Source organism: Phascolarctos cinereus, unplaced genomic scaffold, assembly GCF_003287225.1.
Source record: "Phascolarctos cinereus isolate Bilbo 61053 unplaced genomic scaffold, phaCin_HiC Scaffold_1;HRSCAF=81, whole genome shotgun sequence".
Taxonomy (NCBI): domain Eukaryota; kingdom Metazoa; phylum Chordata; class Mammalia; order Diprotodontia; family Phascolarctidae; genus Phascolarctos; species Phascolarctos cinereus.
The window spans coordinates 110,142,174-110,167,669 of record NW_027555514.1 but is presented as its reverse complement, the minus strand read 5'-3'; the positions used below and the strand labels follow the sequence as shown (position 1 = coordinate 110,167,669).

Genomic DNA, 25,496 nt, shown 5'->3' with positions numbered 1-25,496 from the left:
GAAAAAGACAGTGAAGCCAAAATAGCTACAAGCAAAGCTTCAAGGAAAAATGTGAATAGGACACAAGCCCAAACAAGAATTTCTAGAAGAGCAAAAACTGATTTTTAAAATCAAATGAAGAGTGGTAGATGAAAAATAAGGTAAAGATATGAAAGCAAAGGAAAATTATGAAAAGACAACAGCTTGACAAGAGGCACAAAAATACAAAAAAAGCCATAATGCTTAAAAAACAGAGTTGGTCAAATGGGAAAACAGTTACAAAATTTCACTGATGAAAACAGCTCCTTAAAAAGCAGAATATCCAAATGGAAAAAATGTTACAAAAGGTCACTGAAGGAAATAATTCCTTAAAAATTAGAATTGAGCAAATGGAAGCTAACAATTTCATGAGACATTAAGAAACTATAAAACCAAGACAAAAGAATGAAAAAAAATAGAAGAAAATGTGAAATATCTCACTGGAAAAACAACTAACCTGGAAAATAAATCAAAGAGAGATAACTTAAGAATTATTGGAGTACCTAAAAGCCATGATCAAAGAAAAGCTAGACATTATATTTCAAGAAACTGTCGAAGAAAACTGCCTTGATATCCTAGATCCAGAGGTCGAAATAAAAATTGAAAGAATTCAATGATCACCATTTGGAAGAGAACCCAAAATAATATTCTTCCAGAAATGTTATAGCCAAATTCTAGAGCTTTGGTGTCAAAGAGAAAATATTGCAAGCAGCCAAGAAGAAACTGTTGAAATACTGAGGAGCCACAGTCAGGATCACACCAAATTTAGCAACTACCATCTTAAAGGAGTGGAGGGCTTAGAATATGATATTCTGGAAGGCAAAAGATCTGGGATTATAGCAAGAATAGTCTACTCAGCAAAACGGGGTATAATCCTTCAGGGGGGAAAAAAGACATTTAATGAAATAGAGAATTTCCTGGCATTCCTGATGAAAAGACCAAAGCTGAACAGAAAGTTTGACTTTCAAATACAGGACTCAAGAGAAGCATAAAAAGATAAACATGAAAGAGAAATCATAATGGGAAGATGATATATGTAACTTCTAAGAATTTTATCATTATTGGGGATGTTAGAAGGATTTGGCAGAGACAGACAACAATAGTAAGTTAATTATTTTGGAATTATGTAAAAAAATTGATAGGTGAGAAAGAGGGATGAAGCAGAAAGGGACCCTGGGTGAAGAGGAAAGGGAGAGGAAAAATGGAGAAAATTATCTCACTTAAAATACGCATCCAAGGAAGTGCTTTTGCAGTGGAGGGGGAAATAGTGAGGAGAGGTAGGCAACACTTGCATATCACTTTCATCAGAATTGGTTCAAAGAGAGAATAGTTTATACACACTCAATTGGGTATAGAAGTCTATCTTAGCCAACTGGGAAATAGGAGGGGAAGGGGATAATCAAAGGAGTGGCTAATAAAAGGGAGGGTGAATAAAGGAAGACAGTGGTCAGAAGCCAAATATAGTTTAGAGGAGGGACAGGACAAAAAGAGAGAATGAGGGATAATGAAAGAAAATGGGATGGAGGGAAATGCAGTTAGTAATTATAATTATTGTAAATGTGAATGGGGTGAACTCACCCATAAAACACAAGTAGATGACAGAATGGATTAGAAACCAGAATCCAACAATACATTGTTTACAAGAAACACACTCGGAACAGGGAGACAAACAAAAAGTTAAAATAAAGTGCTAGAGCAGAATCTGTTATACTTTGGCTGAAGTTAAAAAAGCAAGAGTAACAATCACAATCTCAAAGTAAAAGCAAAAATGGATCTAATTAAAAGAGATAATCAGGGACAGTGTATCTTGCTACAAGATACCATAGAGAGTGAACATATATCCACCAAATGGCACAACATCCAAATTCTTAAAGGAAAAGTTAAATGAATTACAAGAGGAGATAGACAGTAAAACTCTAGTAGTGGTGGATCTCAGTTTCCCTCTCAAAGTTTGATAAATGTAATCATAAATAAGTAAGAAAAAGGTCAAGGAGATGATAGAATCTTATAAAAGTAAGATATGGCAGACCTCTGGAGAAAATTGAATGGGAGTAGAAAGGAATATGCCTTTTTCTCAGCTGTATATGGCACCTTGAAAAAAATTGGCCATGTATTAGGGCATTAAAACCTCACAACTGAATGCTGAAAAGCAGTATTAAATTCATCTTTTTCAGACAATAATGTAATAAAAATTACATTTAATAAAGAGTCATGGAAGCATAGATTAAAAACTAATTGGAAAATAAGTAATCTAATCATAAGGAACAAGTGGGTCAAAGAACAAATTATAGAAACAATCAATTTCATTAAAGATAAAGAAAACAATGAGACACCATATCAAAACTTGTGAGATACAACCAAAGCATTGCTTAGGGGAAAATTTCTATCTCTAGTTGCTTGCATCAGTAAAGTAGGGAAAGAACCAATTAATAATTGGGTATGAAAGTTAAAAAAAAAAAAGCCAGAAAAGAACAAATTAAAAATCCCCAAATAAACACCAAGATGGAAGTCCAAAGTCAGAGGAGAGATTAATAAAATTGAAATTAAAAAAAAAAACATTGACATGATAAATAAAACTAGGAACTGGTTTAATAGGAAAAAAATAATAAAATAGATACATTATTGGTTAATTTCATTTAAAAAAAAAAAAAAAACCAAATTACTAGTGCCAAAAATTAAAAGGATTAATACACCACAAATAAAGATAAAATTAAAGCAATTATTAGGAGCTATTTTACCCAATTATATGCCAGTAAAACTGACAATTTAAGTGAAATGGATATTTACAAAAATATAAACTTCACAGATTAACAGAAGGGGAAATACATACTTAGAAATAACTCTGTCTTAAAAAGAGAAATTGAACAAACTATAAATGAGCTTTCTAAGAAAAAATGTCCAGGACCAGATGGATTGACTAATGAATTCCACCAAATATTTAAGGAACAATTTAAAAATAGTCAATGAGGAAGCAAAACTATCACTCTTTGCGTGATATGGTGAGAGAACCCTGGAGAATTAACTAAAAAACTGGTTTAAATAAGTAATAAATTCTGCAAAGTTGAAGGATATAAAACCCACATAAATCATTAGCGTTTGGATATGCTACCAACAAAACCTGCCAGCAAGAAATAGAAAGAGAAGATTCCATTTAGAATTACTACAGATGATATGAAATCTTTGGGAGTCTACCTGCCAAGACAAACTCAGGGAATATTTGAACACAATTACAAAATACTTCACATAAATAAAGGCAGATCTAAACAACTGGATAAATATTAATTGCTAATGTGTAGGCTAAGCCAATAGAAAGAATGACAATTCTACCTAATTTAATTTACTTATTCGGAGCCATGCCAATCAAGCTACTAAAAAAACTTTATAAAAGTTAGAAAAAATAACAAAATTCATCTGGAAGAACAAAAGGTCAAGAATATCAAGGGAATCAATGAAAAAAAAAATGTGAAAGGAGGCAGCCTAGCAGTTCCAGATTTCAAACTATCTTACAAAGTGGTAATCATTAAAACAATCTGGTACTGGCTAAGAAATAGAGTGGTGGGTCAGTGGATTACATTAGGCACATAATACACAGTAGTAAATGACCATAATAATATAGTGTTCGATAAACCCAAAGATCCAAGCTTTTGGGGTAAGAACTCACTACTTGACAAAAATTACTGGGAAAACTGGAAAGCAGATTGGCAGAAAATAGGCATAGACCAGCATCTCTCACCATATATACCAAGTTAAGCTTAAAATGGATAAATGATTTAGACATAAAAGGTGATATCATAATAACTTAGGAGATCATGGAAAAATATACCTATCAGATCTGTGGAGTAAGGGAAGAGATTTTGACCAAACAAGAGATAGAGAGGAACATAGAAAGTAAAATAAATAATTTTGATTACATGAAATTAAAAAGCTTTTGCATAAACAAAACTAGAGTAGCCAAAATTAGAAGGAAAACAGGAAAGGAGGGGGTTACAAGTTTCTCTGATAAAGGCCTCATTTCTCAACAACATAGGAAACTGATTCAAATTTATAAAAATAAGAGTCATTCCCCAACTGATAAATGGTCAAAGAATATGAGCAGGCAGTTCACAGAAAAAAAAAAATCAAAGCAATCAGTAGTCACAGGAAAAACTGCTCTAAATCGCTGCTGATTAGAAAAATGTAAATTAAAACAGTCCTGAGATACTGCCTCACATCTATCAGATTGGCTAACATGATGGAAAAGGAAAATGACCAATGCTGGAGATAATGTGGAAAAATTTAGACTCTAATGTACTGTTGGTTGAGTTGTGAACTAGTCCAACCATTCTGAAGAACAATTTGGAACTACACCCAAAGGGCTATAAAATTGTATCCCCTTTGATTCAGCACTAGCATTACTAAGTCTGGATCCCACAGAGATTAAAGAAAAGGGAAAAGGACCTTTTTGTACAAAAATATTTATAACAGCTCTTTTTGTGGTCGCTAAGAATTGGACCTCGAAAGGATGCCTGTCAATTGTGGAATGGCTGAACAAGTTGTGGTATATGATTGTGATGGAATACTGTTGTGCTATAAGACATGAGAGCAGGCAGACTTCAGAAAAACTTCAGAGCTGATGCAAAATAGAGTGAGCCAGAACCAAGGGAACATTGAGCACAGTAACAGCAATATTGTAAGAATGATTAACTGTGAAAGACTTAGCTACTGTAATCAAGACAGTGAACCAAGACAGTTCCAAAGACCCCATGATGAAAAGGTGTATCCACGTCTAGAGAAAGAACTGATGAATTCTGAATGCAGATTAAGGCAAACTGTTCTGTTGGTTTTTTTTACTTTTTTTAACTTTTTCTTGCTTTATTATTTTGTCTGTGCTTTCTTTTACAACATAGCTACTATGGATATATGTTTGTATGACTTTACATGTATAACTGCTATCAAATTGCATGCTTTCTCAAGGAACAGGGAAGTGGTGCAAGGGCAGGAAAGAATTTGGAACTCAAAATTTTTAAAAATGATTGTTAAAAATTGTTTTACATGTTATTTGGAAATATTTAAATAAATTAAAATATGTATTTTTTAAAATAAGCCAATTTGGTGAACTACCACCTTTATAAAACATCAGGTTCCTTTATCTGAGTCAAAGATCATGGGGAGGCATTTAACAAATACTTGTACAGAGTTGAAAAGCCCTCAGAAGGAAGGAACTAGATCATCTGTTTCATATTTCCAAAATCAGATGGATTTTTTTGTCTGTATGTTAAATTGCTTTGTTGCTTTTATCTAGATTAATTTTATTTAGAGAACCATTTGGACTTGGGTATTTTTGTTTTCAGAAAATGACAAACCTACAACCCTCAGAGAAGTTAAAGAAAGTATACTGGTTATTTCTAAGTCCTATGATCAGGAAATCTGTACCTCAAAGAAAATCTGAGGACTTCCCAGTTCTGAGATCCTCTGAACCTCTCAATCAGAAGTAACAAGCTGGAGAATCTCCTCATTGGAGGATTTAGGAAAAGGCAGAGTGAATTTGTCAGTGGTATTGAGAATTGAACTCTTTTTCAAGTAAGGGTTGAATTAGATGGGCTGTCAGGGCCCTTCCAAGTCTGAGATTCTATAATGTGGCCAAATGAGATTAAAAGAGGTTGAAAAAAAAATATGGGTCAGTATTTCTTCTTGCCTCTACTTCTTCCTCCAGTCTTATGAGGAAATACCAACAAATGCCATTCTGCCCAGACATCGATGGCTTCCTCAATAAGCAAACATTGCCCCTGATCTGTGTGTCTTCTCTGCTCAGAAAAAGGCAGTTTTTCAGTTTAACAGAGTTTCTTACTGTTACTGACTGGGGTAAAGAAGGAGCTGGTAAGGCAGCTTTTTTTGTGGAGTTTTTCTTGTTTGTTTCTTCTTTTCTCTCTTGTTTTTCCTTTCTTAATTCCTTTACACACTGAGGTCCCTCCTAGTTCTGAGAGCAGATTTGGAAACTTATGTTAAATGGGTCCCCTCAAGTTAGAGATGACAACATCAACCTGGATATGTCATTTTAGACTGATGAAGTCAACATATTATAAGCTTTAGGGAATAAATGGTTTGTGTTTGAAAGAAACCACTCAGCTAAAGTTGACAGGAGGTACTCCATCAGTGCTACTCAAAGAAGTTTTGTATTCTAGAGACACCAAAGGCAAACAAGGAACTGAGAAGGAAAAAAAAAAATACAGAGATAATTAAGAGCATTGTATCGATTTCTTTAGGGGCATGGTGACCAGTGAAGAAAAAAAAAACTCTCTAATAAATGTTACAAGCTTTGGAAATGTCAGAAGCACTTAATGTTCAAAAAGTGTTTGTTCAAAAGACACTTTTTCCAACCATTCCTTTGAAAAGAGTAAATCAGTTAATTGTAATTCTGATATTTGATCCCCATAACCACATTTCCCTTTTTGAAAAAGAAATTTTGGTAGAGTCCATTGTTATCATATTCATAAAGGTAATTTGCTTTCAAAAGTGAGTCAAGGGAGAACAGGGATTTCTTTGCAGGCTGGCTAAGACTGGAGAGGTTAGGTGTACTGGGAAATGGGGATTGCAAACTCAAATGAAACAACAATCTCACCAGTGTCCTCTAACCAGCAATGACTGGCCAATAGATACCTCTAAAAACTGTTCTTCCTCTTAACTCTCCAGCTTGCTTCTCCATTTTCTTCACCAACTTGTTCAAGCTTCCCTTAAGTGTTTTTTGCCATCTTACAGTTGGACTAGTCACCCTGTCTGCCTTCTTCTGCATCCTTGATGGTATTAAACATATAAATTGAGAGGCCTTAAAAAGATTTCTCTTTGTCTGGCCATTTCCATTTTCTTGTCATGGGTAACTTCTACCGTAACAATCTTGGCTGTGCTACCCCAGAAATTTGTAGTTAGGTTTGTCTGGTCACCCTTAGAGTTTCCTAAATTAAAAAAACAAAAGTCCAGTGATAGTAATGGTTGTAGTCAGTTCTCAATCAACAAGACTTTATTAAGTTCTCAATATGTATCACACAAGGTGCAATGGAGATAGAAAGAAAGGTAAAAGAAATTGTCCCTGATCTCAAGAACATCATATTCTAATGGAGGAGACAACAGGCAGAATAACAGTTCATACAAGATAAATGGAAGATAATCTCACTGTAGACTTCTCTTCTTAAGAATTCCACCTAGAAAATTGACATTTTGGGAATTTCCCCCATTTGCTCTATAGAATTGCCCTAAGTCCAGTGATAACTTTGAAAGAATTGTGAAGCATTTTTATAACTGACCCCTTTATTCAATGAGTTTGTTACATGTGATTTCTCTCCTCTATTCTAGGTTTATTCAAGAGATCGAGCATGCACTAGGACTTGGCCCAGCCAAACAGTGCCCTCTTCGAGAGTTTCTCACCATGTATATCAAAAACATATTCCTCAACCAGGTCTTGACTGAAATCAACAAAGAGATTGAAGGAGTCACCAAAACGTCTGACCCTTTAAAGATCCTGGCTAATGCAGATACCATGAAAGTACTGGGAGTGCAGCGGCCTCTCCTACAGGTAACTATTAGCGAATTTTTGCTCTTATCCCAATGATTTTCAAACATAAATCACACAAAGCTTTTGAACTGTGTCAGAAACCCTAGGTTTGAGTCCTAACTTAGATACTTTTTTTGATTTTGAAAATTCACTGAAATATTTCATCAGCTGTTAAATAAAGAATACATTTCTACTACACATTCATATATATGGCCTAACTACTCATAACAGGCAGTGTGATGTAGTGGATAGAGGGCTGCCCTTGGAGTGAAGAAAACCCAAGTTCAAGTTCTGTCTGTGGTGCCTAATGACTGTATAATACTGGGCAAATCACTTAGTAAACATTTATTAAGCATCTACTGTGTGCAAGCCACTGTGCTAAGCACTGGCAATACAAAAAAAAAAAAGCAAAAGAGGGTCCCTGCCCTCAGTGAGCTCATAAGGGGGAGGCAACAAGCAAATGACTATGTACAGATGACCTATACGCAGGATAAATAGCAAATAATTAAGAGAGGAAAGATACTAGAATTAAGAAGGGTTAGGAAAAGCTTCCTGTAAAAAATGGGAGTTTCATTTGGGATTTATTGGGATTTGGGAAATCATTCCAGGCATGGAGGAGGCCATCTAGAGAAAACGTCTAGAGTTAAAAGATGGAGTCTTGTTCCTAGAACAGCCAGGAGGCCATTGTCACTGAATTAAAGAGTAGGTGGCAGTGAATAAAGTGCAAGAAGAATGGAAAGTTAGGAGGTTAGACCACAAAGGTCTTCGAATGCCAGGCAGAGCATTTTGTGTTTGATCCCAGAGGCCACAGGGAGCCACTGAAGTATGTTGAGCAGGGGGAAGGGGTGACATGGTCACTTTGGTGGCTGAATGGAGGATGGATTGGAATGGGGAGAGACTTGAGGCAGGCTGACCCAGCAGCAGTCTGATACAATAGTCCAGGTGTGAGGTGATGAGGAGACTGCACGAGAGTGATGAGGGTGTCAGAGGAGAGAAGGGGGCATATGAAAGAGATATTGCAAAGGTGAAATCAATAGGCCTTCACAACAGCTTGGATATGGGGGTAAGTGATTGTGAGGAATGCAGGATGACTCCTACATTGTGGGCCTGAGCAACTAAGAAAGTAGCATTGCTCTCAAGAGTAATAGGAAAGATTGGCAAGGGGAGGCTTTATTTATTTTTAGTTATTTATACATATAGGGTACCAAACCCATTTCAAAGACATTTGATACAAAGATTTTTTTCCCATTCAACCATTTCCCTATTTATCCTAGTTGCACTCATTTTGTCTACGCAGAAGTTTTTAGTTTTCATGTAATCAAAGTTATTGCCTCTATCTCTTGTTTAGTTAAGAATACATCTCCTAGCCATAATTGTGAGAGGTCTGTGATAATTTTTTAGTAGTATAATCTTTAACACTAAGGTTGTGCGTCCATTTAGAACGTTTTGTAGAACATAGTATAAGGTGTTAGTCTAACCGTAATTTCTGCTAGACGGCTTTCCAGTTGGGTTTTTTTTTTAACAGTTTTTATCACATAGGAATTTTTTCCTAAGTAATTTATGTTTTCTACTTTTTTCAACACCCAGTGGTTATTGAGTTCTATTGTTTCTGAGTGTCTCTCCTCTAGTCTGTTCAATTGATTTAACTCTATTTCTTAATCAATGCCAGATGGTTTTCATGACTGCTATTTTATAATGTCATTTAAAGTATGGGGGTACTATTCTTTGGGCAAATTTTTTAACCTAACTGAACCTCAGTTTGCTTATATATAAGATGAAGATAACTACCATTGCATTGCCCACTTCACAGAATTGTTTTTAGGGAAGGGTTTTGTAAACTTCAAAGTTCTATGTAAATAGTTTTGGGGGGTTTTCTGTTGTTTTAGTGGAATACCAGTAATTCATCTGGTTAAGCCCCTACTCTCAAACAGGATTGAATCTAAACCAATTCAGGGCTGTACTGGCAAATACTCAGCTGGCTCAGAATGAATATGAACCCAGATGCAAACTGGATTATTTTTAATGAAATGAAATTGTTTTATCTAGAAGATAAGCTTGTTTGGAGATTAAAATTTCATTTTCTCTATTGATATGTGACCTCATTAGTGTAGATCTAAGTAAGAATTCAAGTAAATGCACTCAAGATATTTTTCATAGGCCTCTTGGCTTAGCAAGATGGTGGTTCATTTCTCCTAAAACTTAAGAGAAAAGGAGCGTATTAAATTATGGTTATGCATTGAATAGGATTACGTAGCATTATGAAATCTTCTTTGTCTTCCTTTAAGAAATTGTTGGATATAACCCAGTTATACCTAGTTTTATGCTTACATTAGGAATTATAAGAATGTGAAATGCTTTGTCATAGAATCATCCAGTGTCAGAGCTAGAAGGAACTTCAGAGATCATCTCGTCTGACCCCCTTGTTTTACAAGGGAGGAAACAGTCACTGCCCTCAAGGAGCTTATATTCTAAAGAGGGAGACAATATGTGTATATAAAAAGGTAAATACAGGACAGATACCAAGTAGATTTAGAGCTGAAAAGGATCTCGGAGATCATTTAAGCTGCCATGCCCCCAGGCCTCATCTCATTTTATTGATGAGTAACCTGGGCTCAGAGGCTGTCCATGGTCTGACAGTCAGTGCATAGCAAAGCCAACGTTCAAGCCCAGGGTTTTGGATTCCAAAGGCAGCACTACTTGTACCTTTCAAGGCCGGCCAACTAAAATAACATCTGTGAGGAGGTCTAGTGAGTATGTATATCAGATCACTCAAAATATTGTCAGGGGCCATTTCTAACCATCTCCTTCTTGTACTTTAAATCAATTATTCCATCCTGAGAATGCATAAGAGCTGTGAGTTGACCTCCCCATTTGGGTGACCTTGTCAGGGTTAGATAATTATATTGCAATATGTGACTGTGTTAACCTTGAATCCAAGGCCATTCCAGTTATTAACCTCACAAATTTGTTTCTGAAAGCTAAAAAAGCTGTTGTGTTATTTGTCTGTTTAGCTGCCCTCTCTCCAAGTTCCTTTTTATGGGTATGCAAATTGGATAAACCATATCAATAAATTTGTTTAATATTCTCAAAGTGTTGTGAGGCCAAAAAAGCAAACTGGATGTTGCTGGATTTTTTTGCCCATATTGAAAATTTTGTTTAGTAATGAATGTAAATCATTTCCTGCAGCAATTATTCATGGTCAAGATTCTGTGTTTCTTAAATGTGTTTATATGACCCTTTGATATGATTATTCCTAGGTTTTTATAAGTGCCTAATCTAAAAGGAGAATAAATAATCGACTACATGTATTTCGCCTCAAGAGTCCAAGCAGGAGGGGAGGGGGAAGCAGAGAGGGGAATATGAAGTATTTGAGTATTGAGGTTTTTTTTTTAAAGGCCTAAATTTTTTTTTCTATCAAGTTGATCACATTTAGTCACAGCAGCAACAAAATAATGTAGCACCACCTTCCCCCACGGCATCTTCTGTCATGTAGCATCAGTTAAGTTCAATTAAACAAATATTGAGCACCAACTGGATACAAAGCACCATGCTAAGTGCTAGGAATCTCAAATAAGGGGGAAGGAAAAACTGTCTGAATTTAGCCGTGCGGACCCACGTTTACGAGGTGAGGCTGTCGTTGAATCACAGTATTCTGGAGTTGAAAAAGGGGCAGCTAGGTGGCCTACTGGAGAGAGCACTAGGCCTGGAATCAAGAAGACCTGAGTTCAAATCTAGCTGCAGGCACTTACTAGCTGTGTGACCCTGGGCAAGTCACTTACCCCTGCTTGCCTTGGTTTTCTCATCTGTAAAATGAGCTGGAGAAGGAAATGGCACACCACGGCAGTATCTCTGCCTAGAAAACCCCAGATGGGGTCACCAAGAGTTGGACATGATTGAAATGACTGACCAACAACAAAAGGAGCTGACAGGACCTCTAGGTCATCTAGCGTAAGCCACGCTTGCACAAGAATCCCTTTTCATACAACCACCAGTGAGTGATTGTTTAGCCTTTGCTTCAGAACAGCAAGGGTGAGCCCTCTGTCTCCTAATGCAGTTCTTATGGATGTTCGCAATTACTGGGAAGGTTTTCCTTGTGTTGGGCTAAACTGTGCCTCTCTGCATTTTCTACCCGTTGTTCCCAGCTCTGTCTTCTGCGGCCAAGCAAAACAGATCTAATCCTTCTTGCAAGGGATAGCCTTTCACGCAATTGAAGATCGTTACCATCTCCTCCCTTCCCCCGCAAAGCTTTCCTTCTCCAGGCCAAACATCTCCAGTTCCTGCAACCAATCCTCGTGTCTCCAGATGACCGGCCCATCTTCTCCCTTTGCTTCACCCTCTTCTTACCTTGTCCTACTTTTCTTTCCTAAACGTGGCACTCAAAACAGAAGACAGCAATCCAGATCTTGTCTGGCCAGAACTGAATACAGCAGGGTACAGCGGGAGCACTCTCACTCTGTATGAATGTGTCAAATATATGGGGGAAGGGAAGCATTTCTGAAGTATCTTATGAGGTTCTTAATTAGGCACTGGGAATGCAAATGTCAAAGTGTGGAAAGTCTTCTAACCTCAGGAAACTCACATCTAAATAGTTAGAGAAGACAGTAGGGAGGGGAGTCATAACAATGGTGAGTGGGGCCACAGGGCTATCAGTTTTCATGCCTTTTCCAGTGATGCTGTCAGATGCACCAGGCTACCTGAGTTTGTACTTACCCCTCAGGATAACTCAGCCTGCCCCAGCATGGACTAACCAGGGTGAGTGATTTGACTCCCCTCAGGGTCTCTGGAGATGGAAGACACTGTGCCTTCTTCACTCTAAGCTAGGATGAGATTCACTTTTTTGGCTGATAGCTCAGACTGTTGACTTGCTTTGAGTCCACTAAAACCCCTGGATGTCTTTTCGTAAGGAACTGTTGTCTAATCACACCTCTCCTTTCTTGTACTTATTAGGTTGACTATTTGAGCCCAGATGTTGGACTTAATTAAATCCTGGCATGGTGATGCTTATTGAATTGAATTTATAACTGTTAAATCTGATTTAATCCAACTCTTCATTCTAGTCCATTAATTTACTCTATTAGGTTTGGCCCAATATTGACCTGTTGAGATTTCTTTGGATCCTAACTATCATCCCGTACATTAGCTATATACTTGTGATCTTCACATTTGATAAATACGCCTTCCAGGATACTGCTTAAAACACTGAACAGCTCAGAACCAAGTGACCTCTATGGTAGTCCTACCAAGCTGTCATCCAGCCCCAGACTGGATACTTCTAATGATAGGAAACTCTCTGCCTAAAAAGCTAGGCCATTCCATGTCTGCACAGCTTTAATTTTTAGAAAGTTCTCCTTACATGCTGTTATAACTTTTACCTTTCAACCCACAGGTAATTTGGAACTTATCTCAGGACTGTTTATCCTTAGCCCTCTTGAATTCTATCCATAGCAGTGTAGGGTTATGTGGGAGCTTTTTGATGGAAACCTGTTCATTGCATAGGGCTATAAAGGATGCTGGAATATTTCCTGCTTCACTTTCTTCAGTAGAAGGGCTCTCCTCATCTGTAGGCATATTGCTGTTCCAAGGTCATACCATTGCTTAGGAAATGTCTCCACGTCTGTATTATAGAGTATATTGTGTATATACATACAGTGTGTGTGTACACACACACACAAAATGTGTAATAGACTGTACTGGTATCTTGTGAACCACCATTGTGCAAACTACACATGATACCAGCTGTGGTGGCAGTTCTTAAAATTGAGGCCTAAATCTATTTAATAATCACCCATCCATCTTGTAAAGGGGGAATTCTCAATAACTCAGAGTCAGATACATATGTGTGGCCTCGAGAGAAAAGTGTCATTTCTAGTGACCAAGCTCTTAAATCATTCGTCTCTCCCCTCCAACACAAATGATTACACCGAAGGGTAGGAGGAAAGCTTTTGATTTAACATAAATTTTTGAGCATCTTCCTGACCTTTCTTCAGAAGCGTAAAGCAGTTTTTATCCTGCTGTGATCTTGGTTTAAGAATCACAACAAGAACTTCAGGGATTAAAAATGAAGCTTAAAAATTGGTGGGTTTCTGACTTCTACTAGCATGAAAAGTGAAAGAAATTAGTTTTAACACCTCTTTCCCTTTGTTTTCTGTATAGCTGCCATGGCTCTGTCCAGTGGTCTGCTACCAGCTCCAAGGTGAAAACATACTGATTGGAAATGAGGGGAAAACTTCAAAGTCCCTTCTTTCACCTTAGTGAGAAATGTCTTTCATCTTCGGCATTTTGAAACTATAGGCCTAGAGTTAAAAATGGACCAAAATGGATATCCCTTCATGTCCTGCTAATGAACAGTTAGTTCATGGTCTACCAGAGGGTATCAAAAGTTTAAGGTCTCTTCATCACCATTTCGCTGGTTTATTATTGATCTGGGAGATATAATTTAACTTCCTGGCTCTTCATTTTCTCTGTTTAAATATGAGAATAATGTCAGATCCTGCTTATCAAGTATTTAGTCAAAGAGATTATGTATTTGTGTGTGTGTGTGTGTGTGTGTGTGTGTGTGTATATATGTGTGAGAGAGAAAGAGTCATATGGTATGAATGATTTCTGCTGTCCTATGAAACACTAAGTATATTACTACTCTGTTCAACTCCCAATTTCCGGTTCAGTTGTTCAGTATCCTTCTGTGGCTACCCCTTGTCTACCGGGTTCAACACAAACTCAGCCTGACATTCCAGGCCCTCCATTTGGGCCCTGCTTATCATTCTAGACATACTTCTCCCTCCCCTCGCCCCACACACATACACAGGTCTTAGACCTTCATGTACCCTGTATTCCAACTGAGGGACAATACTTTTTTGTTCTCTAACTATATTCAGTGTTTTCTTAGCACCATGCCTTGGAATGACCTCTATTTGGAATGACCTCACCTCCATCCTTACCTTTCTAAATTCTACCCATCCTTCATAGCTTAAATATGTCCCCTCTTTGAGACCTGCTGAAACCTCCTTCGGTAGGATGTGAGCTCTGTCCCCTCTAACCCTGCCCCACCTGTAACATCTCAAAACCATTTCCTTCATCTTATTACAGTCATTTAAGATTTTTATCACCTCTCTCCTACTCCCATTTAAAGTTCCTTGAAATCAGGACTTATACCTTAAACAGTGGTTGATATAGTGCCTTATGTAAAATAAAGGATCAGTTACTGTGCATGAATTTGAATTTCTTGGGTTAGGACCTAAAGATGAGAGGTAACAATGACCTAATGGTGGTACAAAAACCTACAGGTTGATATTTGGATTTGGATTTCCTCTGCTAGAAAGTTCCTTGGAAGTGTTGGTATTATTACATACCCCAGGCCTAACCGCCTTCTTACAAGGCTTACAAGGCTTATTAGCCAGTGAGCTCTGATCGAGCTCTGGAAGAGTGGCTGATGCTCTAGTTGAAGCCTTATGAAGAATTCATTCTGCACATCTCCTGGCACTGCGGTTACTCTCTGGCAATAAATACGATGTTCTCCAGACTGATTATCTCACACCCCAAGCTAAGAAACTGCCAGGGACCACTTACAACTTTCCCAAGGAAATATGGCCAGCAGAAGTAGCATATTGTTTTCATTAAATCAAATTATGTTCATAAGAAAGAATGACTGAAATGAGTACCATTTGAATGGTGACCAGTTGTTATTGTTCCTCTCTCTGGTACTAAATAGATCTAGCTTTTATTAACTTCGACACATTAGTCCCGTTTAAGGTCTGCTGGAAGTCTTAAAGAAAATCATTAAGTTGAAATGAGGCCCAATCAATTGGATTTTTTAAAAATTATTTTTCTCTGAAAAGTACACATGACTGAAATATTCAGAGGATATGGTTATAATAGTCTAAGGGCAATAATGGAACATATAACCAAGAAGTCCCTAGACTCCTACCTTATTCTTACTGAATTAACTGCCACAATGGAAAAACTAAGCGCAAATTCCCCATGATTCTGATTTTCTCTCCATTTAAACATTTTACAATAATTAGCATTTTTATATTACTCATCATCAGATTGGCTCCCTCCATGATAATTTAGGATTCTTATGTAGCCAATGAGAGAGCACTCTTATGTTCTCTAATTCCTGGTAATATTCCTGGTCTTGGGGCTGGGGGTGGAAGGATGAGATTAAAATGAGACTCACTGTGGCACCATGTTCCTGCTGGTTTTTCTTATTCAAATGTTCTTGGTTTCTGGGGTCTGATTTGGTTGGAACCATCCTTTGGAATATCACTTAGCCACATTCTGCGGAATGTGAAATTATGTCAGCTCCATCCAGCTGAGCTTCTTTATGATATCAGTGTCCAAATACCTTATAATCTTAACCGTACATAATCAGACATCTCTCAGCTTTGTGTCATCTGCAGATCTGAAAAACATGCTATTTATACCTTTATCCAAGTCATCGATAAAAATATTGAACATGACAGAGCCAAGAACAGTTATCCCTGGGACACTCCAATAGAGGCTTCCTTCCAGGTTGATAATGTTCCAGTAACAACTACTCTTTGAGTCTAGCCATCCAGCTAATCTTGAATCCATTTACTTGCATCATTATCTAGTAAATACCTTTCCATTTTTTACAGAGAGTAGTATGAGATACTTTATCAAAGACCTTGCTATCAATTTTAAGTGATTGGCAAATGAGAGATTAACTACAGTAGGTGAAATTTGCAACCTAGATCTGCTTTTGTGTTGTGAAACATTTGTTTGCTTGGAGGCGTATCAGAATGTCATCAATAGGAACCCTAGGTTTAAAAGCCAAATAATGGAATTTCTTTTCCAAGTGAATATTGCAAGTAAATTGCAAGTAAATATTGAAACTGTGTTATAATTGACAGGATACAGGACTAGTAAATTAATTGTAAACTCCCAGTCATCCAGGACTGTGATTCTGTGAGTATCTCTCTACTGATGGTTTCTTGGTTATCACTTAGAGCATTCTGTTGGAATTGAGTCCGTTTGGGCATTTTCAGGAAGTGGTTTACCTCAGGGTGTTGATTGGCCGCTGTCTATTTTGATCGTTCTGCAGTAGATTCCTTGGTGGTTAAGCAAGAGAGATGGGTAATGACTTATGACAGATCTGCTGACAAGGACTGAACTACATTAGCACTCTGTCAGCCAGATCTGTGGAGAGGTGCTTTTGCTTGAAGTGTCTATGACTTTACTTGTTAACAAAGGCATCTTCAAATACATTCCCCAATGTGTTAGAGAAGCAGGAGCCAATCAAGAGATACCGCAAGTAGCAAGGGAAGAGCTGGAGCCAGAGCCCAAGCAAATGATTGCTCTCCTTCTACTCAGGAGGAGCAGAGTGCTGAGCCACTAGGATTTAGTGTGAGGAGCCAGCTGAGTGTGTCCACAGAACTGCACCTGCTGGGAAATTTTTGAGCTTAGTCTCATCCTAAGTAATTCATGCCCTGACTCGCATTGTAATCCAGGTGAAAAGCAGCTTTTATGAGAAAAAGAGAAGAGGAAAAAAACGCTTTGGGGACATGTAGACTTTAGTGCAAAGACACTAGCTTCCAGTCTGACCTACTCAAGAAACTCAGGAACATTTATATCTTTGCACCAGCAAGGAGGGACTTTTAAGAAAGACTGACTCAAGTCTCTCTTTAGTCACAGAGACAGCTATCACAGCAGCATTTGTTGTTATTCAGTTGTTTCAGTTGTGTCTGGCTCTTTATGACCTTATTTGGGGTTTTCTTGGCAAAGATACTGGAATGGCTTGCTATTTCCTTCTCCAGACCATTTTACAGATGAGAAAACTAAGGCAAACAAGGTTAAGTAACTTGCCCAGGGTTACACAGCTATTAAGTGCCTAAAGTTGGATTTGAACTCAGGAAGATGAGTCTTCCTGACTCCAGGCCCAGCACTCTATCCACTGTGCCACCTAGCTGTCTCAGACCACATATTTAGTCATTCACTAGATTAGTAATGGGCAGCTAAATGGCACAGTAGATAGAGTGCTGGGCCTGGAGTTAGGAAGACCTGAGTACAAATCTAGCCTCAGACACTTATAGCTGGATAACTCTGGGCAAGTCACTTAACCCTGTTTGCCTCAGTTTCCTCATCTCTAAAATGAGCTGGAGAAGAAAATGGCAAAACCACTCCAGTATCTCTGCCAAGAAAACCCCAAATGGGGTCTTGAAGAGCTAGACATAAGTGGTGAAAAACGACTAAAAAACAAAAAAAGATATATAAAAATTGTCAGGCAACATGTATTAAGCACCTCCTAAGTGCTTACCACTGTGCTAGTTACCATAGGGATAGAGAAGCATAGTCCCTGCCCTTGTGGAACTCATAGTCCAGTTGAGAAAACAAGATGAACACAAGTTCTAGAACATTACAGAGTGTAGAGTTCAGGGCTAAAAGCCCAAGTACTGGGGGCAGCTAGGTGGCGCAGTGAATGGAGCACCGGCCCCGGAGTCAGGAGGACCTCAGTTCAAATGCGGCCTCAGAAACATGATACTCACTAGCTTGTGTGATCCTGGGCAAGTCACTTAACCCCAAATGCCTCGCAAATAATAATAATAATAATAGTAATAATTAGTCAATAAAAGCCCAAGTGCTGTGTCTTTTGCATTTTTATATTTTCATTGTAGCACATAATTACTCAACAAATATTTATTAAATAAATGAATAGCATGAACCAAAAGGGCTGTAATAGAATCACATAAATAAGGATTGGAAGGAAGAGTCAGGAAAGCTTTAATTGAGGTTATGGGTCTTCATCTTGAAGGACACAGGTAAGCTTTAGATAAGTGGAGAGGAGAGAAGAAGGCGATCTGCTTACATGCCAGTGAGGAGACTGGCCCAACTCAGGCAGATTGTCTGTTTGGGGGTGTAATAGAATAGAAGTTTGCCCTAGCTAGAATGGACTCAGATTGCAGAGGACTGGGAAGTCTGTCATATACAGAATGGATTGTGAGTTGGAGGAGGGGCCGAATCTGCGTGTTAGGGAGGACAGTGAGAAGTATGTTACAGTAATTGAGTTGTGAGGTGAAGACAAGAAGGGTCTAGTCAATCTTTTTTCTCCACAGCTGGAGGCTTTGGCTGATATCACGATAGCTGCCTGACATTTGGTGATTGCCAGCATTTTACCTGGTTCTGCCTTGGAAACCAGTCTTGATTGATTATTTTAATTAGCCAAACAGCCCAAACAAGCTGCTTTCCTGGGGTAAATATTGCATTCATAAATCTTCATTCAGCTTCCCTTGCTGAGTCCTCCTAGCCTCCGTCTAGGTAGGGTTCTCCGTCATCTTTGTGTCCACAGGACTAGCCATTTGGCTGGTGCTTGTTCATATTTGTTTCAGGAGTAAGCTGTACATTTCTCATGTATTACCTTGTTAGGCACACAAAAGCCCTGCCAGTAAATGTCCTGATTTGGGGGGAAAGATGGCATGGCTAGCTCATTAACAGGTTATCTGTGCCATTCATTCTTTTTTGGTTATTACATATTGGAAATTTAGGTTTTTGAAAAAAAAAATCCATCTATCCTTCTTAGTTTTCTCTTTTCTTTTTTCTTTTTCATTTTTAATCTTCTTTTTCCTCCCTTAGTTACTGCTGCTTCTGTGATGGATGGCCATATCTGTAGGGTCCAGAACATTCTTAGCATTCACTTGCAAATAGCTACAAAGGCTAATTCAGCTAAACTGCCATTAAAAGAGAGACCAGCCTTACCTCTCTCTTTATCCAGTTTTTAGTAAGGGAGCTTAATTCCATCTTCCTTTTGAAGTGTTTCTGAATTTGTTTTCCCCTTGGTCGGTCCAAGGTCAAGACTCCCTATCGTACTATTGCAGAAATCCTCCTGTGACCTCATTTTTCAGGGTTTCAGGACTGGGGGTGGGGGTTGGTAGTGGCAGTAGTAGGCTTGGGCTATTTACTAGCAAAGAGGGGCAGTTTGTTACAAAGAAAAATGAGTGTCTGACTGTGTTATTTAGCACTTTACCTCACGATGAGTGATGTCCTGTAATTTCATGATTATGCTTTAAAAGTGGAAGAAGTAAGTCTAGCAAACAATAAGTTATATTCTAGTATAGACCCTGCCTAATTCTCTGTTGGGAGAGTAAGAGTTTTTTGGGTTTTTTTTTAAGATTAGGGAGAAAAAGTTCCCTATGAGTCTGCTTCCAAACTCCCTCCTGTGACTATTGTAAAGCTTGTATGTAACTGGGGCTATCACCAGGCTTCAGCTAATGGTACTATGAGGGAAAAAGGAAGGCTCCAGAAGAGCCCTGTATAGGCATACTCCTGCCTACTATTATTCATTGGTTCTGGCAAGGTATTTTATTTGGGAAAATGATGGCACGTGAGTCAGTCCCACAGGACCAATCTAATATGTGGATGACCATCACAACAACATTTCAGTTGGCTTTAGTTGAATTATTTAGTTGTTATTAATTGAACTAATTATTTAATTAAATATTTTTGCAAAACTGTACTGTTCAGGGCACCATTGGGCAGGATGTGTCTGTGAGAGTACCATAGTATCTTACATGACAAAGATTTCCACTTTTGGAAAGCAGATACTGACCCTAATAGAGAAAGGAAAGAAAACAGCCTGTGGATTCCATCCCCAGTGGGCTCCAATCCAATATCCAGCAGCAGTTTTAAACCTAGAAGGCCCACCAAAAAATGTCACTCAGCTTAAAAAAAAAAAAGTCAGCCATTATTCTAAACCCTTTGCTGTGGTACAGTGGAAAGAGCATCTTATTTGGTATCAGAAGACTTCAGTTAAAATCCTGCTTACTACCTGTGACATTTAGGCAAGTCCTTTAACCTCTCAAGAATTTGTTTCCTCGTGTCCTAATTGGGAAAATATAATCATGAGGAATACACATTGAGGTATCAAGAACACACATCCCTAACTTCTGCTTTGGGTGGAATATAACTCTCCACTCTGCAGAGAAGGTGAGAGGACTAGAAGTCTCTAGTTTGAGTAGGACCCAATGGCAATTATATTTTTACCAAGTGATTTAGAGACAGCTAAGAGCGAAACTGGCATCGGCTACAAGAGGTTAAATGGTTGGGTACCATGTGTGGACCTTTGGACACCAAAATCATAAGTGAAATTTAACGGAAGACCTCTCCTTAAGCTAAATTGAACAGGGATTATAACTAGATTCTCACCTTGTGTTTGTCCTTTGTTCTCAAAGAGGACCATGACATCAGGGAGATAATGACATGACTTGCAAATTACTTTGATTTGAGTGAGGGAGGGCTGTGCAAGGTCAGCTCACTTTCTCCTCCAGAGTCCTCTGGGTGCAGTGGCCAAATATTCATCAGGACGACTGGAGGTGTCCCAGCAGATTCTCGCCTAATGACTAATAGGACATAGCTAGAGAAAAGAATGCTAGATTTGGGACCCAATTTCAAATCCTAATCCAGCCACTGTGACACTTATGGCCTCAGAGAAGGCGCTTCAGTTGTTTAGGCCTCATTTTCCTCATTTGTAAAATAAGAGGACTGAGTTAGACGTCTACATCCCAACATCTCTAAGGCCATGAATATGGAAAAATGTATGTGCTGATTGGCTAACTTTTTAAAACTATGTTTTACAAACCCCCTTTTTTCACTTCTCTCTCTAAAGGCAAAGCATATTTCATTCCAAAACCAAAAAGCAAGATCCTGCCCCAACACACATTAATTTGTGGTTTTCAAATTCTTAAAAATGTTTTCCCTCCACTTGGGGTCCAGAATGCTGTCTGCAGAATCACAACAGTTTAAATAATTGATGGCTACTTTATGAAATTGTCAGCCTGGATCCATCCTTCTCCCTCCCACAGCCACAAGTCCTTGAGCAGCTAATCCTTTTATGTCATATTACATTTTTTAAATGTTTCATTTAGATAATTGTATTATTCACCCTGGAATATAGTTGCCAATATATAGTGATAGAAAGGAAGGGGGGGAGTAGTTGGGTGGGAGCTGCCTGCTACTGGCATCTGCAGGTCTTAATGTGTCTGTTATGTTCTAGCCTCTAATTTCATTGCCAACCCACCGTTTAAAGGTTTAATTATACTGGTGTAAAGGTATAATTTGAAATGTGACTTGTAATTCTTGTAAAAGATAAAAGATGCGTTAATCCATTGTTAAAATCACCGAGTCATAATGGTATGGTGGGAAATACTAAAGTCCTGAATTTCAGGAGATCTGAGTTGCAGTCTTAGTGCTGGCACTACATTGCTTCAGGACCTTCTAGACATCAACTAACTTCCCAGGGCCTCACTTCCCTCTTCTGTAGTATGATGGAGTTGGCCTAGTGACTAGGCCCTAGTCGATGTCAGACCCCTTTTCCAGTGCTAAAATTCTCTGGTTTTAAGAAAAGGTGCTATAATATGTCTACTGTTATACTCTGGACCGCATGAAAGAAAAATCGTAGCTCACCTGTGGTCATTTTTCCATCTGTGAAATCAAATCGACCACATAGGATATCTCATGCTCAAAGGCTTTCTTTGTTACCATCTTCTCTTCTAAGTCTGCTTTACCCACAGGACAGGGTGTACACCTGCAAAAATGAAGACATCTCTCAGCTTTTGAGAGGTGTTTTCTGAGGAACAATAAATTCATTTGTCCCCAGTGAATGGCTTCTGAAGCTTTTTCAAACTTAAGTATCAGAGTCTAAGTTTATGATTTACACAAATCTAAACATCATTGTGTTACTTCATAGGATTACTCTATACATCCTGGAGTGGAAGTCTAATACTGGTCAGCAAATACCTTTTAGTTTTAGGGGGTTCTGGATCTGTAGTAGTTGCAGGATCCCTAGATGATCTGCTAGGTACCGAGACGGAATGTGCGCGCGCGTGTGTGTGTATGTGTGTGTGTGTGTGTGTGTGTGTGTGTGTGTGTGTGTGTGTGTAATGTGTGTTTTGGGTGGACATGGGAGGTTCCTGCTCCTAGTTTTTAAGGCTATACCCTACAGATGCAAACTCTGGTTTGCTGGCCAAATGATTTGAGTTGACCTCTGGAGTAAGGAGTAGAAGTGTTGGAGAGAGTTGCAATCTGACTCCCAGACTTACTCTAGGGCCCCCTGGGCCATAAAAAGAGAAATGGCCTACTCCAGGGGTTCTTCATTTGTAATCCTGGGAGCCATTAGGCACAGACAGGGCCCTTGTGCCTATTGAAGAGTCCAATACCAGTCTGGATTGGATGTAGAGAAACAACTACAAACTGAGAAAGGAAGAAGGATGGGAGCACAGGCTGAGCAGGGGTTTTGTAGCTTTAAGGGAATAGCTCTGTCAGATCCTTATATGTCTGAAGAGTGTCAACCCCAAATGACAGCATGTTGCCTGCTACAAATGGAAAGCAAATAACACATGAAAGGGGAAAAAAATGGATTTAGAATGGATTTTACAGTGTGTTTATTTTCAGGGAGCAAATCATAACCCATTTGCCTTATTGGAAAAACAATTTTCCTGTTACACTGGGGGGGAAATGGAGTATTTAAAAAGGAAATGAATGTGACAATCAAATGGACCTGGTTGAATTTAGCATTTTTCTCTCCTTTGTGTTTGGTGGTTATTTGTGTAGGGGTACTGAGACATGCCCTTGACCTGTTTCTGGCAGTAATCACTTTTCAGTGGAAAACCCAGGTGTCTGGGCATAATAGGGCAGTGGACACACTGTGTTAGAAGCCCCTGGCACATAACCCGGCATCTAGCTGAGACTAAGCAAGACTCTTCTCCCTTCAAGTGAAGAACCATGTTAAAATCTTCTTCATTTTGTCCTTCACCACTTCTCTTCTTCCCTTCACCTTTCATCCCCCCACTTACCCCCAGTCTTCAGAAGCAGCCTCTTCATGGCTGTGCTAGGTGCCTATTGATACATTCCATTTTTTCTTTGTGAGGCTACATTGTCTCCCTACCTCTGTGGCCTAGTCACAAGGCTGAGAGTAAGAATGCTTTTCTAAAAGTTAAATTTGTGTTTCAGACAGACAGAAGAATGGAGAGAGAGACAGAGAGACAGTTTGATAGAGTAAATGAAACACTAGACTTGGTGTCTATAAGACCTGGACTAAAATTCTGCCTCTGACCCTTAAGTCATTTAACATTTTAACCTCAGGACAGTCTTAAGACTGACTACTAAGGTACTGAAGGGTTGAGACTTGGTCTTCTTTATCACAGATCCTGAGGTTTTGACAAATATGTGCATATACAGACCCACCACTTCACATCTAACATGTGAATACCACTGATGACATTAAAAATGATCTTTAATATCCATATATTTCTCTACAGTTTACAGAGCACTTTCATGTTTATCACCTAATTTAATCCTCGCAACAATCTCATGAAATATGAGGATGGGGATCATGTTTCCATTTTACACATGAGTAAATTCAAGTTCAGAGAGTGAGTGAGTTGCATCAGGTCACACACACATTGGGTTAGTGACAGAACTATGGCCAATCCTTGTCTTCTGGCTCCACATCCAGAGGATTTTATGCCATCCTAACCTGCCTCAAGTCCAGTGCTAAAGTACCTAAATACTCTAAAAGGGGAGAGAAGGTAGGGCATGCTTTATTAGTACAAATAACAGTGGCATGGCCCCTCTTTCTACTTTAGTTAAAAATAAAATCATCAACTTCCCAAGTACAAGATGGAGAAATCGTGGCTAGATAACATTTTGCTTTTAAAAAAAAATTCTTGTGGTTTTTAGTGACCTGCATGTTCAATAGGAACAGACAAGAGGTATACTGCATCCAAGAAAGCTATCATGGGCTTTCTTAAGAGAGTTACAGGGTCCAGAAAGAGGGGAGGAAGGGACTCTGCTCTGCTCAGAAGAAACTAGAGTATTGTGCCCAGTTCTAAAATGTACATTTTGGACATTGGTAAGGACACTGACAAATTGGAAGATGGCCAGAGAAGACAGGAAGGATGGTGAAGGGTATTTTACCTTGTGAAGAGGAACCTTGAAGGGGAGGGAATGTGAGGTCTGGTCTTTATCAGTCACATGAGTGTCACATGAAAGAGGCAGGTTGTTCTCCTTGGCCCAGAGGGAATAGATAGCAGCTGGGAGCAGAAAGTGCAAAGAAGCAAATTCAGGCTTTCCCTAAGAACTTCCTAACACAGAAGGCTATCCCAAAGTAGAACAGGCTGCCTCCAGAGACCTTGGGTTCCCTTTTCCTAGAACCTTTCAAACTGGATGAGCACCTGTTGGGTAAATCATGGAGGGGAGCTCTTGTTTAGGTTGGGTTAGGTGTTCTCTGAGATCCCTTCTCACTCTGAGATTCTGCAGTTCTGCTCATCTATGCTCCTTGGTATGGTACGGGATGGGTTGGAAGGGATGGTGACTTGGGCCTGCCTTGGCACAATGACACTAATTGTTTTCAGGTGTCTGCTGGGTAGGCAGAAGTTGCTAGCACTGCATTCCATATACATATCTCTTCCTGAACCCTTAGTTCTCCTTTGTGTATGTATGTTTCTTTTATGACATTTCTTGCCATATCATCTGGCACTAATCCATATTTGGCTAATGAGCAAGTTTGTTGTGCCTGCAAGGAAGAAAATGATTTAAAATGTTTTTTAATAAGTTAACAGGAGCAAGTGTTGAAATTACTGTAATGAGATAATGACAGTGCAGCATATTGCTTTGAAGATTGTGCTCTGGTGAAAAATGGAGACTGTTAATAAATTCCTCTTCACTTTATTTTCCTGTCCCATGTGTGCCTGTTTGTCTGCTAATAATAGTGAAATGGGCAAATAAGCTGGGAGGAATAAGGACTAAAACTGTTCATAGACTTTACTTTAGAAGTACAGCTGAGCAATGAAGATTTGTGGCGAAATACTTGAATCACAGCTGATATTCTCTCCCACGGGACCCTGCCTGAAGGGGACCCAGAATGCCCTCTGTGGTACTGTACTTGTTGAAAGTACCAGAGGGGCACAGGCAGAAGGCACATCCTGCTGAACCATGGGTGCAA

General features: G+C 38.8%; 1 protein-coding gene across 2 annotated transcripts in view; it reads left to right on the top strand.

The window, feature by feature from the left end:
* EXOC4 (exocyst complex component 4) overlaps positions 1–25,496 on the top strand; it is an 860,605-nt gene that overhangs the window by 609,100 nt on the left and 226,009 nt on the right. For both annotated transcript variants that reach the window (XM_021002278.2, XM_021002279.2), the window contains one exon: positions 7,345–7,564. In XM_021002278.2, the coding sequence (XP_020857937.1) occupies positions 7,345–7,564 (220 nt within the window). The remainder of the gene's footprint in view (positions 1–7,344; positions 7,565–25,496) is intronic.